At 46.6% G+C, this 17188-nt stretch overlaps 1 protein-coding gene across 1 annotated transcript in view; it reads left to right on the top strand.

Annotated features, from left to right (window-relative positions):
* LOC146187805 (uncharacterized) overlaps positions 1 to 17188 on the top strand; it is a 199577-nt gene that overhangs the window by 139633 nt on the left and 42756 nt on the right. Inside the window, exons 2-3 of the mRNA XM_084603536.1 lie at positions 8087 to 8491; positions 15500 to 15680. Of these exons, the coding sequence (XP_084459662.1) occupies positions 8224 to 8491; positions 15500 to 15680 (449 nt within the window). The 5' untranslated portion in view covers positions 8087 to 8223. The remainder of the gene's footprint in view (positions 1 to 8086; positions 8492 to 15499; positions 15681 to 17188) is intronic.

Genomic DNA, 17188 nt, shown 5'->3' with positions numbered 1-17188 from the left:
GCGAGCGTGCGGCATTCGACAGCTACGGCGGTTGCTAGGCAACGACACTGTGGCTCCCGCCACACAAACTGTTGTGGTTGTTGCGACTGTAGGAAGAAGAAAAAGAAAATGCACGGGCCTGCTACTGACTGTGTAGCTGAGCCACCTCCACTGCCTCGTGCAGAAGAAGAGAATAATTGGTTCACAGGAAGGGAAAGGCGCGGTATCTGTCACACTTGTAGCTGTGGACACCTGAACGGCGCCGTCAGAGAAGGGAGGAAGGTGGGAATGAAAGTGGAAAGAGAGAAAGGAGAGCCGTAGTGGAGGGCTACGGAGTAATTTCGACCACCTGGGGATCTTTAACGTGCGCTGACGTCGCACAGCACACGGATGCCTTTTCGTTTCGCCTCCATCGAAACGCAGCTGCCGCGGTCGGGTTCGAACACGGGTACTTCGGCACAGTGTATGGCGTCTTACCAGTGCACCACCCCGGACGGGCAGACAGAAATAGAGAAGAAAGAAAAGGAAGAGGGAGAGAAAGACGCGCGCCGCAACAACAGCCGTCGTCCACCACCGAAGCGGTGGCGGGTGCAATGCCGGCCTACAACAGATAAAAATTTGGTGGCAGGCTAGCCTCCGCCGCAAGCGGCGGTGGCCTGCTTGTCCCAGCCCCATCAGGAGAGGCAGCGGAGGTGGCTCAGCTACAGAGCCAGTAGCAGGCCCGTGCATTTTCTTTTCTTTCCTCCTACAGCCACAACAACAACAGCAACAGGAGAAAATGGAGAATAACGAAACAGAAGAGGGAGAAAAAGACGTGCGCCGCAACAGCAGTCCTCCCCCACTGAAGCGGTGGCGGGTGCAATGACGGCCTACAACAGATAAAACTTCGGTGGCAGGCTAGCCCCCGCCGCAAGCGGCGGAGACCTACCTGTGCCAGCCCCATCAGGGCCAGGAGCAGCCACCCTCCGTCCTCCTCGTGCGGACAGACGATAAAATAGAGAAGGAAAAAGAAGATGGAGAAATAAAGAAGCCCCCACCAGGGGCCACGCCAGGCAGACATGCATTAATGATTACTCTTTTGGCAATAAAAGTTTTTTAGAGCGCAGCTCTTTGGCATCCGTTCCTGGGTTTCGCGTCGGCGTCGTCGTCGGCCTCGTAACCAGCTCCGCCCCCCTTTCATCCTCCCAGCGCTAGCAGCGACCGACTGATACCGCTGGATGCCGCTAACGCCGCTATAGAGTCAAGATAACGTGACTGCATAGAACACCATCGCCGCCATGCAGAAAGAGGAGGGGAGGGTCCCCCCCCCCCCTGTTCCTGTGGGGCAGATAGGGTGCTCTTTAGTTGCCGACGCGCCGGTTATTTCACGTAGGCCCCGGCACGTCGACGAATACGTGACCACCTTCCCACGGCTAGATCTGGTTCTTGGCGCTGCGGAAGCGAGGGTATCATATTGTTTGCGTCGGCATCGGCGGCGTTGTCCCTGAAACCAACACCGCAGCTGGGGTTGACTCACTATCGGCGTCAGCAGCATCAGTCAGTCGCTGCTATCTCTTCCCTCCTCCCTTTATCGCGTTTTCCGCTTGCTGCGCGCGCTTCTGCCCCCATCGTTTGCCGCTGGGTGTACACGCCGTCCCCCTCCCCCCTCTTCCTGCGAGTCTCCGGTTGTCAAAGCGCCGGCTCGAACTTAATTCCTTTCTTCGCTCCTCCTCCAATGCAACCCCTGTGCGGTGGCAATCAGAGAGCCAGATCGGTGGCGTTGGATCTGTATATGTGCACCGCCCGAGCCGAAATTGCCGCTGCCGTTCTTTGTTAAAGGAATACGTGTGAAAAATAAAAAAAAAATTCTGTGATAGCGCATACATGTGTTGCTCGATTTCTTTGCCTCAATCTATCGAAAAGGTGAAACAGCTTATTTGCTGCGCTCAAATTTCGCATTAGGAAGTAACGTAATCTTCGGTAATTTTTTTTCTCTCTCTCCCTCCTTCGTTGTCAATGTAGTTTTCCCCAGAAAAATTACTGCACATTCGAAGAACTACGCGAGGCGCAGCTTGAGTCGCAAAAACTCAGGCTGCTGCAGACAACGACTGGAAGAGCGCTCTTACAGAGACTCGGATACTGTGAGCAGATGCGAGAAATAGCGAGGACAGTAACGATCCCCGACGAACTTCGCAAGTCCCTCAAGGTAGCTCCAATCCCGAGAAACATAGACCCTAACCTCCACTCAGGTAGAAGAGAAGCAAGGGCTGATTTTATTCAGAAAATATACGCTCCTCAAGACACGACTGTGTATGCAGACGCGTCCTCGAGAGGAGGACAGAACAAAATTGCAGTGTCCACGGTGGTCAATTCGTCTCTACGCGAAGTGACCAGCGCCTCTATCCGACACTGCACAGCAGCAGAGGCCGAGGAAGTAGACATTTCTCTAGCGGTGGCGGAGGGCTATAGAGCTGGGCGGTCGCTAACGATACTCACGGACTCTCAAACAGCCTGTCGAAATTTCGTGAATGGTAGGATTGGTTGTCACGCGCTTCGTATAATCCTCGAAGCGAGCGACAGAATTAAAAATAACGAAGGAAACACGACAGACACAAAATTATGTGGGTACCGGGGCACATGGGGGTGGCAGGGAACCAAGAGGCTGCACGATAGCTCGAGCATACACTACTTTCCGAGCATCCGACGGGTCCGCGGAACTTTTGCCAGCACCCAAGGCATACTCGGCCATACTAGAAAACTATAGAGGAAGAAGAATGCGATATCCCCCACCGCACAGTTCTCTCACCAGAGAGGAAACTGTCATATGGAGACAATTACAGACGGGTTCATACCCAAACCTACACATACTAAACAAAATGCACCCTACCATATACGCTGACAGATGTCCGTGGTGCGATGAAACACCAACACTATATCACATCACATGGGCATGTCAAAACATAGATGTGGTCCCCAAAATTCGAAACCCGAGTGCGGAGCAATGGGAGACTCTGCTGTCCAGCGACCGCTGCGAAGACCAGCAAGGTCTGGTACAGCGAGCCCAACGGGCGGCAGCAGCCAGCGGAGCCCTGGACTGAGGGCAACCGACCATTGTGAAAAAGTGGACGAAGTCGACGGAGAAGACTCTTGTGGATTCAACAGGCAGACATATTTGAAGAAGTCCAAAAACCGCCGAGTAATATAGGGCTAAATAAAGTTTTTCTTCCTCCTCCTCCTCGGGAGCAGTTTGGACCATAAAGAGCGATAAGGTGAAAGCTTTTATTGCGCGGTAATCCGTAGCCCTCAACTAGGTCACCTCTCTTTCTCTCTTTCTTCTTTCACTTCCACCTTCCTCCTTCTCATTAATCTCAGTTCAGGTGTCCACAGAGAATTGCGACAGAAACTGAGCCTTTTCTTTCCTGTATACCAATTTGATTTGCCGCTGATGCCTGCTGTGCTGCGTCTCCTTCTATATGCTGTGTGGCCTTGCGTTGGAGGAAACGCGCAGCACGGACGCCTGGATCGGGCTTCCGGCAGGATCAGCTTCACATGTGCGTGAATTGTGTGGTGGCGTTATGACCGGACGTGACGTCAGTCTGGTTATTAGGCATGTCAGGATGTGCCTTCACAAACGGTCATGACGTAACGGCCGATGGTGTCACCATGTGATCACGTTCTAGTAACATCATCTGTCATTACCCATGACTAGTTAGCCATGAGGAATGACCAGTAATAGTTGGTGACTAGTTAGTCATTAGTTAGTACTGGTTAGTGATTGTTAGTCATTAGCAATAACTATTACTAATACTAGTGAAGGTGTGACATGGCCATGGCCGGACGGACAGGGTCATGGCCGCGGGTATGCGCCATTAAAGGCGCATTCTAGCGGCATCACGTGGAATCTAGCGAAGTGTGACACTTCTCGTCGCCTAATGGCCGTGAGTATGAGCCATTAAAGGCTTTCGCCTTAATATCATCTCAACTCCTTTCCATTACAACTGGCTTGCGGTGCAGGGACGCCTCTGACCGCCGGAGGCTGCGTTTTGATGGAGGCGAGACGAAGGTGCGTCCGTGTGCTTGCGATACCAGTGCAAGTTGAAAGATTTCCAGGCGGTCGAAATCTCATCTAGTCCTCCCCACTCCACTGCCTCTTCTTGGGAATCTGCTCTGGCTAGCTCACACCTGCAAGATTAGCAACGGTTGATCGAGAAAGCGGCCTGAAGAAGACTCGACCACCTACTCACCAGTGCCCAAATATGGGGTTTAAATAAATGTTTTCCCTCCTCCATTACGCTTCCTATTTCACTGCGCTTTCAATCCTACCTTCCTCCTTTTCCCTAAGGCGCGCTCTGCTGTCCACAGAAAAACTGTAACAGACAGCCTTTGCTTTCCAGTAGGCCAATTTATTAAAAAATTATGAAGAAAACACACATTGCAAAGGAGGTTTTACAGAGGGTGTCACTCGAGCACTCACCGCTTTCGCTCCATTCCTAGGTTCAAGCCATTCTTAAAAGTCCACATTTTTCTAAGCGAAAGCTTCACTACAGTAGGTAAACCCAGTCTTGACGTAGGCTTCAATTTGATCTCCCTTCAACCTTCAAGGAGCAGGAGAACAATTCATGCTAAACGAGCGCGAAAGAATAAACACGGAAGAGAAAACAGCAGAGCACGAGCGCTTGTGTTGTGCTGTCTTGTCTTCCGTGTTTGTTCTTTCGCGCTCGTTTAGCATCAATACTATACCAACTCGCCCAACTTCTTACGTTAACGCAGGAGGACAAACGTTTAGTGGTTCATCGTTGTCCGTTCGTTTGCAAAACCTGTCACAATATGCCCATGCAGACAGCCATGCCGGGGCTCTCCCATCGCTAAGAAGAGCTTCAGCTGTCGACCGGAGAAGTGTGACACATACTGCTCATTTGCTTCCTGTAAACCAATTATATGTTCGGCTTGTTTTGCTTATTTTTCGGCTTTATCCTATCAAACTATTCAAGATATTCTAGCATATGCGCATTAAAATTTCAATTTCAACTTCCTTCTCTCGCTTCCCGTCGCCAAATTTCACGCCTCTGCCTTTATCACAAGTTTTTTCATAGTTCACCTCGTGACAGCCAGCTCATCCAATCGGTACGTCGGACATCCCGCACAGGCCGTTCTAACAGCATCATCTCGCATCGTACCCGCACTACTACATTCCAGAAGTCTTTTTTCGTGTACACAGCTCGCGACTGGAATGACCTTTCCAGCAGCCTTGCCCAAATCTGCGACCCTGCTCAATTTCAGACTGCCATCGAAGAAGCCTCATTATCTTTGTAATCATTTCACAAAAACCATTGTTAACCGCCGTTCAAGTGCCCACCCTTCATGTAATGTCCCATATGGGAGCCCTTGAGGTTTTAATAAATAAATAAAACGACCTAGAAAGGTCGTGCACGTTGAATCCGCTTCAGGCGCTGCCGCCATGCTATATAGGCTTCCGCCCCACCGCACTTCAGTGGTCCAAAGTGCCCCGTATACAAATTGTTTTTTTCTATGCGTTTCAGGGAGGAGGTGATGGGTGGCTGCTCCTGGCCATACGAGGTTGGGAATGGTAGGTCACCGCCGCTTCATTGAGGCGGGAGCAAGCCGGCCACCGGATTTGTATCTGTTGTAGGCCGTCTTTGCACCCGCCACCGCGACGGCGGTTGCGACGTGCATCTTTCCCTCTCTTCTTTTTCATTTCTTCTCTGTTTTCCTTTTTGCCCGCATGAGGCAGCGGAGGTGGCTCAGCTACAGAGCCAGTAGCAGGTCCGTGCATTTTATTTTGCTTCTGCCTACAGACGCAACAACTATGCGGTCAAGTGTTCAGGGAGAAATGTTTGGATTGATTTGGTTTCTGGGGTTTAACATCCAAAAGCGACTCAGGCTAGAGAGACGCAGTAGTGGAGGACTCCGGAAATTTCGACCACCTGGGGTTCATTAACGTGCACTGACATCACACAGCACACGGGCGCCTGGCTTATCGCCTCCACCGAAAAGCGGCCGCCGATGCCGGGATTCGATCCCACATACGACAGACACTGTGTCTTTCCTATAAATCCCAGCACAATGTGAGAGTGGGCTAGCCATTGACCCATCTTTGCCCCCTATCCCCAGCCCCACCCGAGAGAACTGGGAGGCGACCCTGTCCGGCTGCTGCCCCCTAGAGGCCCAAAAGGCCTTAACGCAGCGCGCCCAGGCTGCGGCAAACGCCAATAGAGTGCCTGTCTAAGCATCCCACCTAATGTCTATACCTCTCAGTACATATAACAATAAATGTTTTCACCACAACCATCACCACCACAACCACATTCAATGAGGCACAGGACAGTGTGGCTATAAATAGCGTGCCTTCCTTTCCCCGAAACATCCGACCGCTTGAAGTGCAACTTTGTGGAACACCTTGGTGTTGCACCACAAAGTCATGACCTTCACTCTTAAACCTTTGCGTGACCTTTGACCTTTTATACTTGAATCTGAGGAGAGTGGAAGGGGGTGGAGCACGTGAATAATCACGTGGGTACCATGAGGTGCGGCATCGCACGATGGAAACAAACGTGACATCGATCGATAGCGTGTAATAAGAAACAGTATCAACCCGGCCTCGATTAGAGCCAGCCGTGAACGCCAGTGGCGATGATGCTTAGCGTGTCGTACCGGTTCCAGATAAATCGGGCTACGAAAGAGTTCTACCAAGCGTATGCTTTGAAGCTTTCGCTGAATACCATTTTTAGCTGTGCTAAACGTGTTACAATTTTTTTACAAGTCCAGTAACTTTTTGCTATAGATTCTCTTGCCTGCAATTCTGGGGCATTTTATGTGTCACCTACAAAAGATTCTAATACTATAGCAGACACATCTATGGTGACAAGTTCCCTGTTAAAGAATGATTAAGTTTTATTGAAACAACAAACATTTTCCACCCTTTTTTCGGATGAGAAACATGAGTGGCAAGGTTCGCTTTATTTCTAGCAAATTCCACGGTAACGTAAAGAGACTCTAATACCGCTGCGACCGAAAGAATAATTTTGATACGTGCGTTGATATCCTAAGTAGATGTGAGCGTTGGTAAATGCGCACTCAAGTGTATGCCAAGAATATGAAAGTCAAGCGTTGAGAAAATTTTAAAAGGTTGGTTTGTTGGTTTGTGGGGTTTAACGTCCCAAAGCGACTCAGGCTATGAGAGACGCCGTAGTGGAAGACTCCGGAAATTTCGACCACCTGGGGTTCTTTAACGTGCACTGACATCGCACAGCACACGGGCGCCTTGCTTTTCGCCTGCATCGAAAAGTGGCCGCCGAGGCCGGGATTCGATCCCGTATCCTTGGGAACAGTAGTCGAGCGCCGTAACCACTGCACCACCCCGGCGGGGTAATTAAAAAATTTTAAAAGGGGAAAAACATTAACAGTTAGGCTACTTCCTTGTTCCATTACATCGACTGCCCAAATGGACGTCTTTTAAAATGACTCCAAAGCCTCCAGAAAGCACGTATAAGGGGAGACATTGTGAATACTTTGCTACTTTCTGCTACTTTCCGTAGTAGTAAAGGCACCGTATCCTACGCGTCATAGTGACGTCACACAAAGACACTGAAGGCGCGATCAGATTTCCACTGATTCCTGTGTACTCTGTATGGCCACAACACGGGCGTAAAGTGCAGTGTGAGGGATCGTAGACAGGAATGGCGGCACATGCAGAAGGTTGGTATACGAACATTTGCTCGCATTATTTATATAGGAAGGAATGTCAAGAACAATGCCTAGTTTTAATGGGACAACACTAATTTTAAGGCTACTAAGCCGAGCCGAGATATGCTGAATCTGCAGCAGTTGTATAGCAACGCTATGTTGCCATTTAGCTATGCATAGCAATGCTGCGATGCTTCCATTTCCATGGCGCAGCAAATAAGAATATGACGAAGGGGAGGTGGGTGATCCCGTGGCGAAGCGTGAGATGCAGCACGTCATGAAACGAGAGTTGATTGGTGACAAGTGTGCGTCTGATTTCAGCCAACCAAATAGCGCTAGGTAATACAAAAAAGCGAAACCTCTCGTCACTCTTTGTAAGGCGTTAAAATTTTAGCCCAAATGTTTTTCTTTTTTACTGTTCTAGGAGGACAATGGCCGAGCAAGCAGCCGAACAATCTCTCCGCTTTGCTGCCGGGGGAACGAGTCCGGACATGTTTTCAATAGCCGTGATTCGCCGGCATTCACCCGAAGACCGCAACCAAGGGCCGAGGGAAACCAAAGATGCTACTGGCCCGCATTAGAACTCTTCACACACCAGGAGTCATGGCCAAGCCTTCTCCACTCCGATCTTCTGTGCTCATCAGAACAGTGGTGGTGTATGCTTGTGTGTGCTTACTACCACGAACGGCTGCTGGGCGCCCGGGGTCATCGCCTCTCTGCAAGCTGTTCGAGTTTTCGTGTGACAACGGAAAGTGTGTTAGTTTAAACCGCTACTGCGACGGGACAGACGACTGCGGAGACAGCAGTGATGAACCAGTGGCGTGCACGAGTGAGTTTGCCTTAACTCTTGAAAAAAGAAGAATCAATTTCGCAGCTGCAGTCACCTAAACGTGGTTCTATATGTCGGCGAAATGGCAGGAATTGCACAGATATCGCTTATATGTGCATATCTGGCCAGAATAGGTCATATCTGCATAATTCCTGATTTGAAGTACATATAATGGATAAGTGGCTACACCTCGTCACATCTGCCAGTGTAACCACCAGTGCTGACAGTTACAAATATAAGAGAGTGCAAATGAAGCTATCTATATTTGGGCCTGGACAGATATTGGGCCAATTTAAATCAGATATGGACATATAGGCGGTGAAATGCGAACCCCGTACAAATGAGCACTAAGAAATAAAGAGAAGAGGCTTGTATTGCTTTTTTTTTTTTTGTTCGGCGTTCCCATTTTCGTGTCAGTATATCCCCGCCTGATAAGCTTTAGTCCAGCTCTAGGCATCAGGTAACGGGATGGGCCTTTGTTTGGCCCAAATCTCCGAATCTCTTGACGTTTTTGTGTGCGATGATATTGCCCAGGTCCATGATTTTCTTATCAATAAAGTAAACGACCGAACGAAGATAATTACTATTGGTGACACCATGTTGTGAACCATAAAGAGGACTTTTTGGCTGCTGACCGTAAGAGAACCAATGGTTCCGATAACAATTTGCACATTATGCTCAGCTTTTCTTTGTGGAAACTCATCACCGAACCTCCGGAATCAAAATATTGTCCAAGTATGTTTATGATTACGCCTATGTTTCTAGCTCCTTCAATGAAAGACGTTAACGATGAAATATCAGATAACAAAATGCTTTTATTAAGAGTTCCTGAACTGTCGGCGAATTGTATTCGACGTTGCCCTCGTCGTTGTCCCTTGACAGTATCATAAACAGCAAGCCTTCGCACATTTCAAACATTACAACCAAGCCAATAAGATCAGAGTGACTGCTTTGATATATGAGTTAATGCTGAGGTAATGTAATTCACTTGAGGCGAAAATTAAAATTACAATAGAACACTCTGAAGCTCCCTTTGTCCCAGCAGCGGCGCAAAAGAATTAAGATGAATAATTCCTGGATAACGTGTTCCGTTATCAATGTAAAATTTGCATATAATGCAAAAGAATAAAAAATTCAACCGCTATCAATGAACTCTTCAATAAAAGAAAGAATTAAATTATGAAAGAAAGACATGTTCATTTTAGTTAGCGTTTAAGGCATCACCCAAAATCCCCTATAGAAATTCTGGCCATTTTTATCAAACGATGACGCATCTCCTATTGCTACTTCGATCTACTCCTACTTATTAATGGTGTTTATTCCACACCCCAACCAAGTAAGAGGAGAGTGCACGTATGTCGCTGCGAGAGAGAGAGTGCACTCGTCAGAGAGTATGGATGATGATGTGAGACGCAGCTCCCCTTTTCCCCGTCTATTCCCCCTTAGACGTCGGCTGGAATCAGTTGCCTTCCGGCGGCGGCCTGGGCTTGACGGATGACTTGCCATTTGATTTGTTCTTCCTGGTGGTGAAGGGAGGATTCCCATAACTCTTTATTTTCATGTATACCATTTAGCACTGGGCAAGCCCAGAGCATGTGATTTAAGGTAGCTATGCCTTCACAGTTTATACATTTGGAAGAGTGCCCCTCAGGATGCCATTTGTGTAGGATATACGTATTTGGGAGGGTGCCCGTCTGCAGTTCTCGCCAGATTACTTCTTCTTTCTTTGTGAGAGATTGCGAGAGCTTTGATAACAGAGACTGTAGGACTTAACAACGTTCTGCAAACCGATGGGAAAAGTCGCCCGGCCCTGATAATTTTTAGACCTTATTTCTGAAACACTATGCTGAACAGTTATTTCTGTTCTTGAGCAAAGAGGAAAAGTTTTCGAGTGGCACCTAGCACTGCCAATATTTTTGCAGAGACAGACCTCTCCTTCAGCCTTGCATTTAACCCCGTTGTGTACTAGCATCTTTTGTTTGTACGGCGGAAATGAAGGAACTTGCGTTTTGTTCCGTAGTTTAGCGCCATTTTGAGATATTTAGCATATCTGAAAAAAAAAAGGCTAAACGCTGTTATCATCCCGTCTTGTCATTGTTTTCGCCACCTGTCCTAAAGGGGCACTGAAGTAGAATTGCGTAGATTTATTATCGCCTTGTAGTCACAATGAGGAAAGAGAAAGCTTTTAAAGGGCAGAGAATAGTAAAGAATAAAATGGCTACAGCAGCTATCATCGATTTTGCAATGCTACTGCGTTGACATCAGACCGAGATTTAACGCGAAATAATTTATTGGGTCTTAGTGGCGCAGAAATGATTTGCGGACAAGATTTCTGGAGAGATCGTGTCCGCACGAAATGTCAGTAGAGAAGAAAACACTGCTGCCGCTAGCCTCAAGCTCACGCCAAAACGAACAGATCAACTCTACTTGCCCAAGGACGAGAGCACTATGCTGCCGCCGCAGCCGAACACACCTCGTGTAAAATTGTAGCACCCTGTTGCACTGTGCAGTTAACATCGTCTTCTTCATTTTACCTAGGTAAATGCGGCCAACACACACACACACACACACACACACACACACACACACACACACACACACACACACACACACACACACACACACACACACACACACACACACACACACACACACACACACACACACACACACACACACACACACACACACACACACACACACACACACACACACACACACACACACACATGGCTGATTGCGGACAAGGTCTGCTAGCTTAGTATCGTGCGAAACCACTATACTAGGTGGCGTAACAGAACTCGAAATGCCAAAAAGCTGTCCTCTATCACCGCTGCTGTTCATGCTTTTTATGATAAACCAGGAACGGAGGAAACAAGACAGTAACCTAGGATTCAATCTGTCATATAGATTAGGTGGAAAGGCGGTAGAGCAGCACCTCCCCGGTTTGATGTATGCAGACGATATTGTGCTGCTAGCTGAGAGTCTGAAGAATTGCAAACTCTAGTTAAGTACTGCGGAGACGAATAGGACGCTCTAGGCTTCAGTTTCTGCGCAGTTAAGTCGGGTCTGATGATTTTCAACGGCTCAACTGATCAGGGTCTTAAAATACAAGGCCATGAAATACCCAGAGTAGCAGAATATAAATATCTGGGGGTATGGGTAAACGAAGGATTCGCATACATTGGAAAGCATGAGCAATCACTTAAGGCCAAAGGGCGAAGAAATGCCAGGATAATGAAGCATAAGGCATTGTGGGGATACAACAGGTATGAGGTTTTGGGGGGTATTTAGAAAGGAATTATGGTGCCCGGACTTACTTCCGGAAATGCGATTTTGCGCCTAAAATCAGAGGTACAGTCGACATTAGAAACAAATCAGAGAGCCGTTGGACGATTAGCACTAGGTGCCCACGGCAAAATTATAAATGAGGCGGTACAGAGAGATATGGGCTGGGCATCTTTCAAAGTACGGGAAGCTCAGAGTAAAATATTATATGAGGAACGCCTGAGGAAATTGGACAGTAACATATGGGAAGCTGAAATATTTAAATACCTGCACTTAAAGAGCGTTGACTCACAATGGACGAAAAGAACTAGGAAACTAACTAGTAAGTATGCTAGTCACAAGGACGGAGAAATAAAGAGCATTAGGCAACAGGTGAAAGACACAGAAGGTAAAATTGGATAAATTCGATGGAAAAGATACAGAGTGTGGAATTATACCGAAAGTGGAAAATGCAGATCAGGAAGGAAGCTTTCTTTGATAACTCAAGAGGCAGTGCCCTACTTTTTGAAGCTAGATCAGGGTGCCTTAGAACACGCAGCTACAAAAAACTTTAACAATGAAGATGACCCATGTGCTGTATGTGGTAACTCCAGTGAAACAATTGACCATATTATACTCGAATGTAATGGTATCCATCCGGAAGTTAATGCAGGCGCAGTCACTGTTCCTGAAGCTCTGGGGTTTAGAGATAACAGTGGCTGGGGGAATAAACCGGAGGTGGAAACTAGCAAAGAACGACTGGAAGATTGGTGGCTTAAAGGCAGAGAAGGGACATAATGGTAGTTAAGTATAAACAAAAATTTAATAAATAGAATGATGCTTTAATTAACCAATCTAAATCAATAATTAAGATATAGGGAGAAAAATGAGCATGATAGCTACTGCTACCACCCCGTTTCAAAGGGGACGCTCCTATATTCCATCCCATTCATCCAGCCAGTGGCCGTGTGAATAAACCTGAGGTAGAAGGTAGCAAAAAACGACTGGAAGATTGGCGGCTTAAAAGCAGAAAAATGACATAATGTTAGTAATGGGGAAACAAAAATTCAATAAATAGAAAGATGGTATAGTTAACCAATCCAAAACAATAATTAAGATATAGGGGCGGAAATGAGCATGACAGCAACTGCTACCACCCCGTTTCAAAGGGGATGCTCCTATATTCCATCCATCCATCCATGCTTTCACATTACTGCAACTAAGTAGACTTAAGTGCATCCCTGAAGTTTTGTACTCAGTTTCAGACTATGGGCTAAAACGCCATTCACTTCGAAAGGTGTTAACTGAGCTTTGTGCAGTTATAAGCTTAGGGGTTTAGGCACAGTGGGAGATAAAGAAAACTTGTTCTCAATGTAACTGAACCTAGTGCAAATACTAATTGTGAAGGAACAGCGCAAGGGACACAGAGACACAAGGAAGCACAAACACAAGGCGCTGTGTGATTCCTTGTGTCTCTGCGTCCCGTCCCTCGCGCTGCTCCTTCACCAAGCATAGCTAACTAGCCCGCTAACGGGCTCTTATTAATAGGAAATACTAACACGTGCCAAAACAAAAATAAAAATGATATTGACGTTGTTCACACTGAAAGCGAATGGACGAAGGAACCTAAGGAAGTGTCCTGTAAATGCGTCTTCGATGCAGAACATATGCGGCTGTTGCTCTAAACACCGAACCGATATATCTGTATTACGACAGATAAATCATCATTGCTGCAACAGTATTGGCGGAGAAAATGCAGAACACAAGTCTGGTCATGAGCTTTGTATCTAAAGAAAGCAGGTCATCATCATCATCATCATCATCATCATCAGCCTGATTATACCCACTGCAGGGCGAAGGCCTCTCCCATATTTCTACACTTAACCCGGTTCTGTGCTAGCTGCATCCACTTCAAGCAGGTCATATTTGTTCTCAAATATTCTTACAATTTTACTGGGACTAAACCTAGTTTAATGTTTGGTGTAGATGCACTTGGCAGATTTACTTGACATTGTCCCGGTCTTCACGCCATCACCTGTCGAAGTCACGCTCGTGAGGGTGACCATGGTGTATTCTGCGCAAGTTGCCATAATCGACATGGATACACATCAAGCCCCGCTTTAACCACGCCGCACGAACATGCCTGCGTGGGATATGAACAGCATGTTCTACATCGCGATCCAAAGGTTCCTGCAAGGGTGGAAAAACAGCCTAGGTTTTGGAGAAAAAAAAAGCTGCGCACTCTTGAGACACGGACAGTGAAAGGAAGGATGACACAGCGCTGACTTCAACTGGTTGTTTTATTGCAGAGCAACACAATATATACTCGAAGAGTGGGTGGGAAAGCACGGCTAACAGCTGCTGATTTTGTACGCGAAAAAAGATAACCTAACGAAAGTTGAAAAGACACGCGATAGCAAAACTGAACCTGGGAACAAAATGAAATAAAATAAAATAAAAAATAGAACAGCGATAAAAAGGATGGTGCCAATAGGCAGTAAATATTGCCAAGCACACAAAATCCAATAAAAGGGCAAAAATGCCGTTAAAAGCCGAATGAAAATTAAAACCGAAAGTGGTTCATGAAAACCAGAAGGCCGAAAAGAACCAACGTCAAAAGGTCAATAAGAGCTAAAATATATATTCAGGAATCCTAAACATTAAAATTACTACGGTCCCGGCTCAAGTAGTCTAACTCGCGCCTCATTAGCGTTATCGAGAGTGTGCTAACACAATCTTCCCCTACCTTTACAAAAGAATGCGGGCAGCTTCTATGATTTCGCGTGGTATGTGAGGTGCATTTTTCGCGCTGACAATGCATTCATTAAGGAAGGGTTTTTAAGGTTTAGGACTCCGGAACGTCTTTTGGCATCGTTTTTTTTTTTTTTTGGTCTTATGCTTTTAATGCACCTCCTTTTGGCTGCTTTATGGCTTTTAATTTTGATTCTCCTTTTAAGAGCCTTTTTAGCCTTTTATTTAATTTTGTTTACTTGTTGTCATCACGTAGTGTTATTTGTTACTCTTTTCTCCCTATTGGCGCCAACTTTTATTCGCTCTTCCATTTCATTTTTTGTTAGTTCGCAGGTTCAGGTTTATTATCTCGTATCTTTTCAACTTTTGTTAGGTATCTTTCTGTAGTGTGCAAATTCAGAGGCTGCTACATGCTTTTCCGATCACTTTTCTAATATGTATATTGTGTCGCTCTGCAGTAAAATAACCTCTACATAACAAGTCAGAGCTGTGTCGTCCTTTTTTTTTTTTCATGGTCTATGTCTCAAGATTACTCTGTCTTTTTTTTTTTTCAAACAGGTTCCTCAAAGATTGGATTCTAATATCACACACCGACCATAATTACGAAGCCCGAGTTGGCCAAAAGTGAAGGGCAGAGTAAAGCCTTATGGCAATCACGTGGAGAATGGACACCTTGGGGGTCCATGGGCGGTCATGGTATATCATCGTTTACATTAGTTTAGCTTAAGACACGTTGTTGCTATTCTGGATTTCGCAACGCCACGTGAAGATCAAAAATTAACTCCCAAGAACCCGTGAAATAAAGCTCTTGCACTAAAGGTGCGTTGACGCTTAGCATTGTCTAATCTTCTCTTTGCACTGTCCGTCGTATCATGCGGCTGATATTGTTTTCCATCCAATTCGTTGAGCATTCTGTCCTCCTGAGCGAAAATCGAAAAGAAGTTATCCTCAGGGTTTTTCTTTATCGAGTTTTCTGCTGTGCCTGCGCAGATTGCAACCGCACCTACTACGGCCTGCGGGGAACCAAGTACGCAGTGCGCATGAGCGAGCCCTTCCAGCGGCACCTGTCCTTCGTGTGCCGCATGGAGTTCGTCGCTGGCGGAGATGAGCTCGGAGACCTGGTCGAGATCACCTTTCTCTCCTTCCACGTGGGATTCTACCACCGGGCCAGGTGAGAGCAACGCTGTTCGTTGGTGACATATGCTCCCTACGTTTATGTCTCTATGCTGGACTAATGCCGGCTTCACGTGTGATATATTACGCTGGGTAACTTTCAGTTTCCAGGAAAATCCGATAAACGCTGTAAAGGAGCAAAACGGGAGTTACATGGTCTAGTGCACTCACTATTGCAAGTAGGGCACGCTGCCTGAGTCCCAGGACTGATATTCGTTATACTACGAATGGGGACGACCTACGATCGGCAACGATAGTAGATTATCTTTTCTAAGCATTCGAAGATCTCGCATTTACCATGACTTTAGCCTCATCTAATTGCGAACTTTGAGAAATTTAGCGGCGCGGTTAACTTTCTTATGCGGGGCAATTAAATCCAAAGAACGCCTTTTGAAATGGAAATATGCATGTGTGGACAATAGTACGGCATTCCTTATGATAAACGAAAAATCTATCGCCCAACTTGAAAAGAACACCCTGCTCCTATTGCGAGTACGCCAGAGAACATGCTACTTCATTTTTAATCCGTAATAGGGTAGTTCATGTTCAGAGTGCAGTTCTTTGGACTCGCTGTCATGGATGAGGATGCAACTGCACGAAGGCGCGGGACGAATTGTAGCAAAAAGTGAACGTTGCGACATTCAGCTTTCGACGAATTTTTGACTGATAAAATTACGGGAGACACTTAAGCTCAGCCTTTAAAAGTATATGACGCAATAGCATAGGCTACAAGCTTACACATAAAGCCCTGCATTACCAAGCAGTATGATTGCGCATGTTTTGCCTAGGGATAACGTGAATGCAAGGGTCATGGCATGGTGGTTCTGATATCCACCACCCGTAAGAAAGGAGGGGCACGAGTTTGGAGCTCCGGACGAATGTAACATCAGGCGACTCCACGTCGAATCAGCCACGATATTGTCACTACCACCTGCCAGCCTCATGCTCGTGGTTTTTCGCTCACAGCGCCGACGCCAGAGTTTCTGGTGAATGGTGGTATTTTAACGTTCTCGCGTTAAAACAACAATTAGACAGAAGCGCCACTCATGTGTTGAGCGTTATTATAAATATAATAACGCTGATGTTAAGAAATTAACGGAAAGAGTGCTGAACACAGTGTAGCCAAAGTGCAGATGAAAACCACGATAGTTTCCACATAATTAAGCGACGTCAATTCTGGTTAGCATTTCCTAAGGGTGGTATCAGCTTTGCCTACCAATTGCTGGCGTGTGGCAATGCCAAATATTTCGTTAACTGGTAGGCATAATCGAAGGCTAAACCCCGAGCAGCTTACGGCGGTAAAGAATGCTCAGAGGGACCGCGTGTTGGTTGCTTTCCTGTATATTTTGTAGCTTTCATTTCACGGCCACGTTTTCTCTGACACTGTTTCTTTGTTTTTAGTTCCGTATTAAGCTGACGGCGACCCTTTTTCAACCGAACGAGACGCGTACGCTTCGCGTAATACACAGTCACCACTCAAACATACTGGGCCATGCCGGCGCTATG

This window comes from Amblyomma maculatum, chromosome 5, assembly GCF_055883805.1.
Source record: "Amblyomma maculatum isolate TAMU_Amacu chromosome 5, ASM5588380v1, whole genome shotgun sequence".
NCBI classification, from domain to species: Eukaryota; Metazoa; Arthropoda; class Arachnida; order Ixodida; family Ixodidae; genus Amblyomma; species Amblyomma maculatum.
The sequence above is the reverse complement of the archived record's forward strand: the minus strand, read 5'-3'. Positions and strand labels throughout refer to the sequence as shown.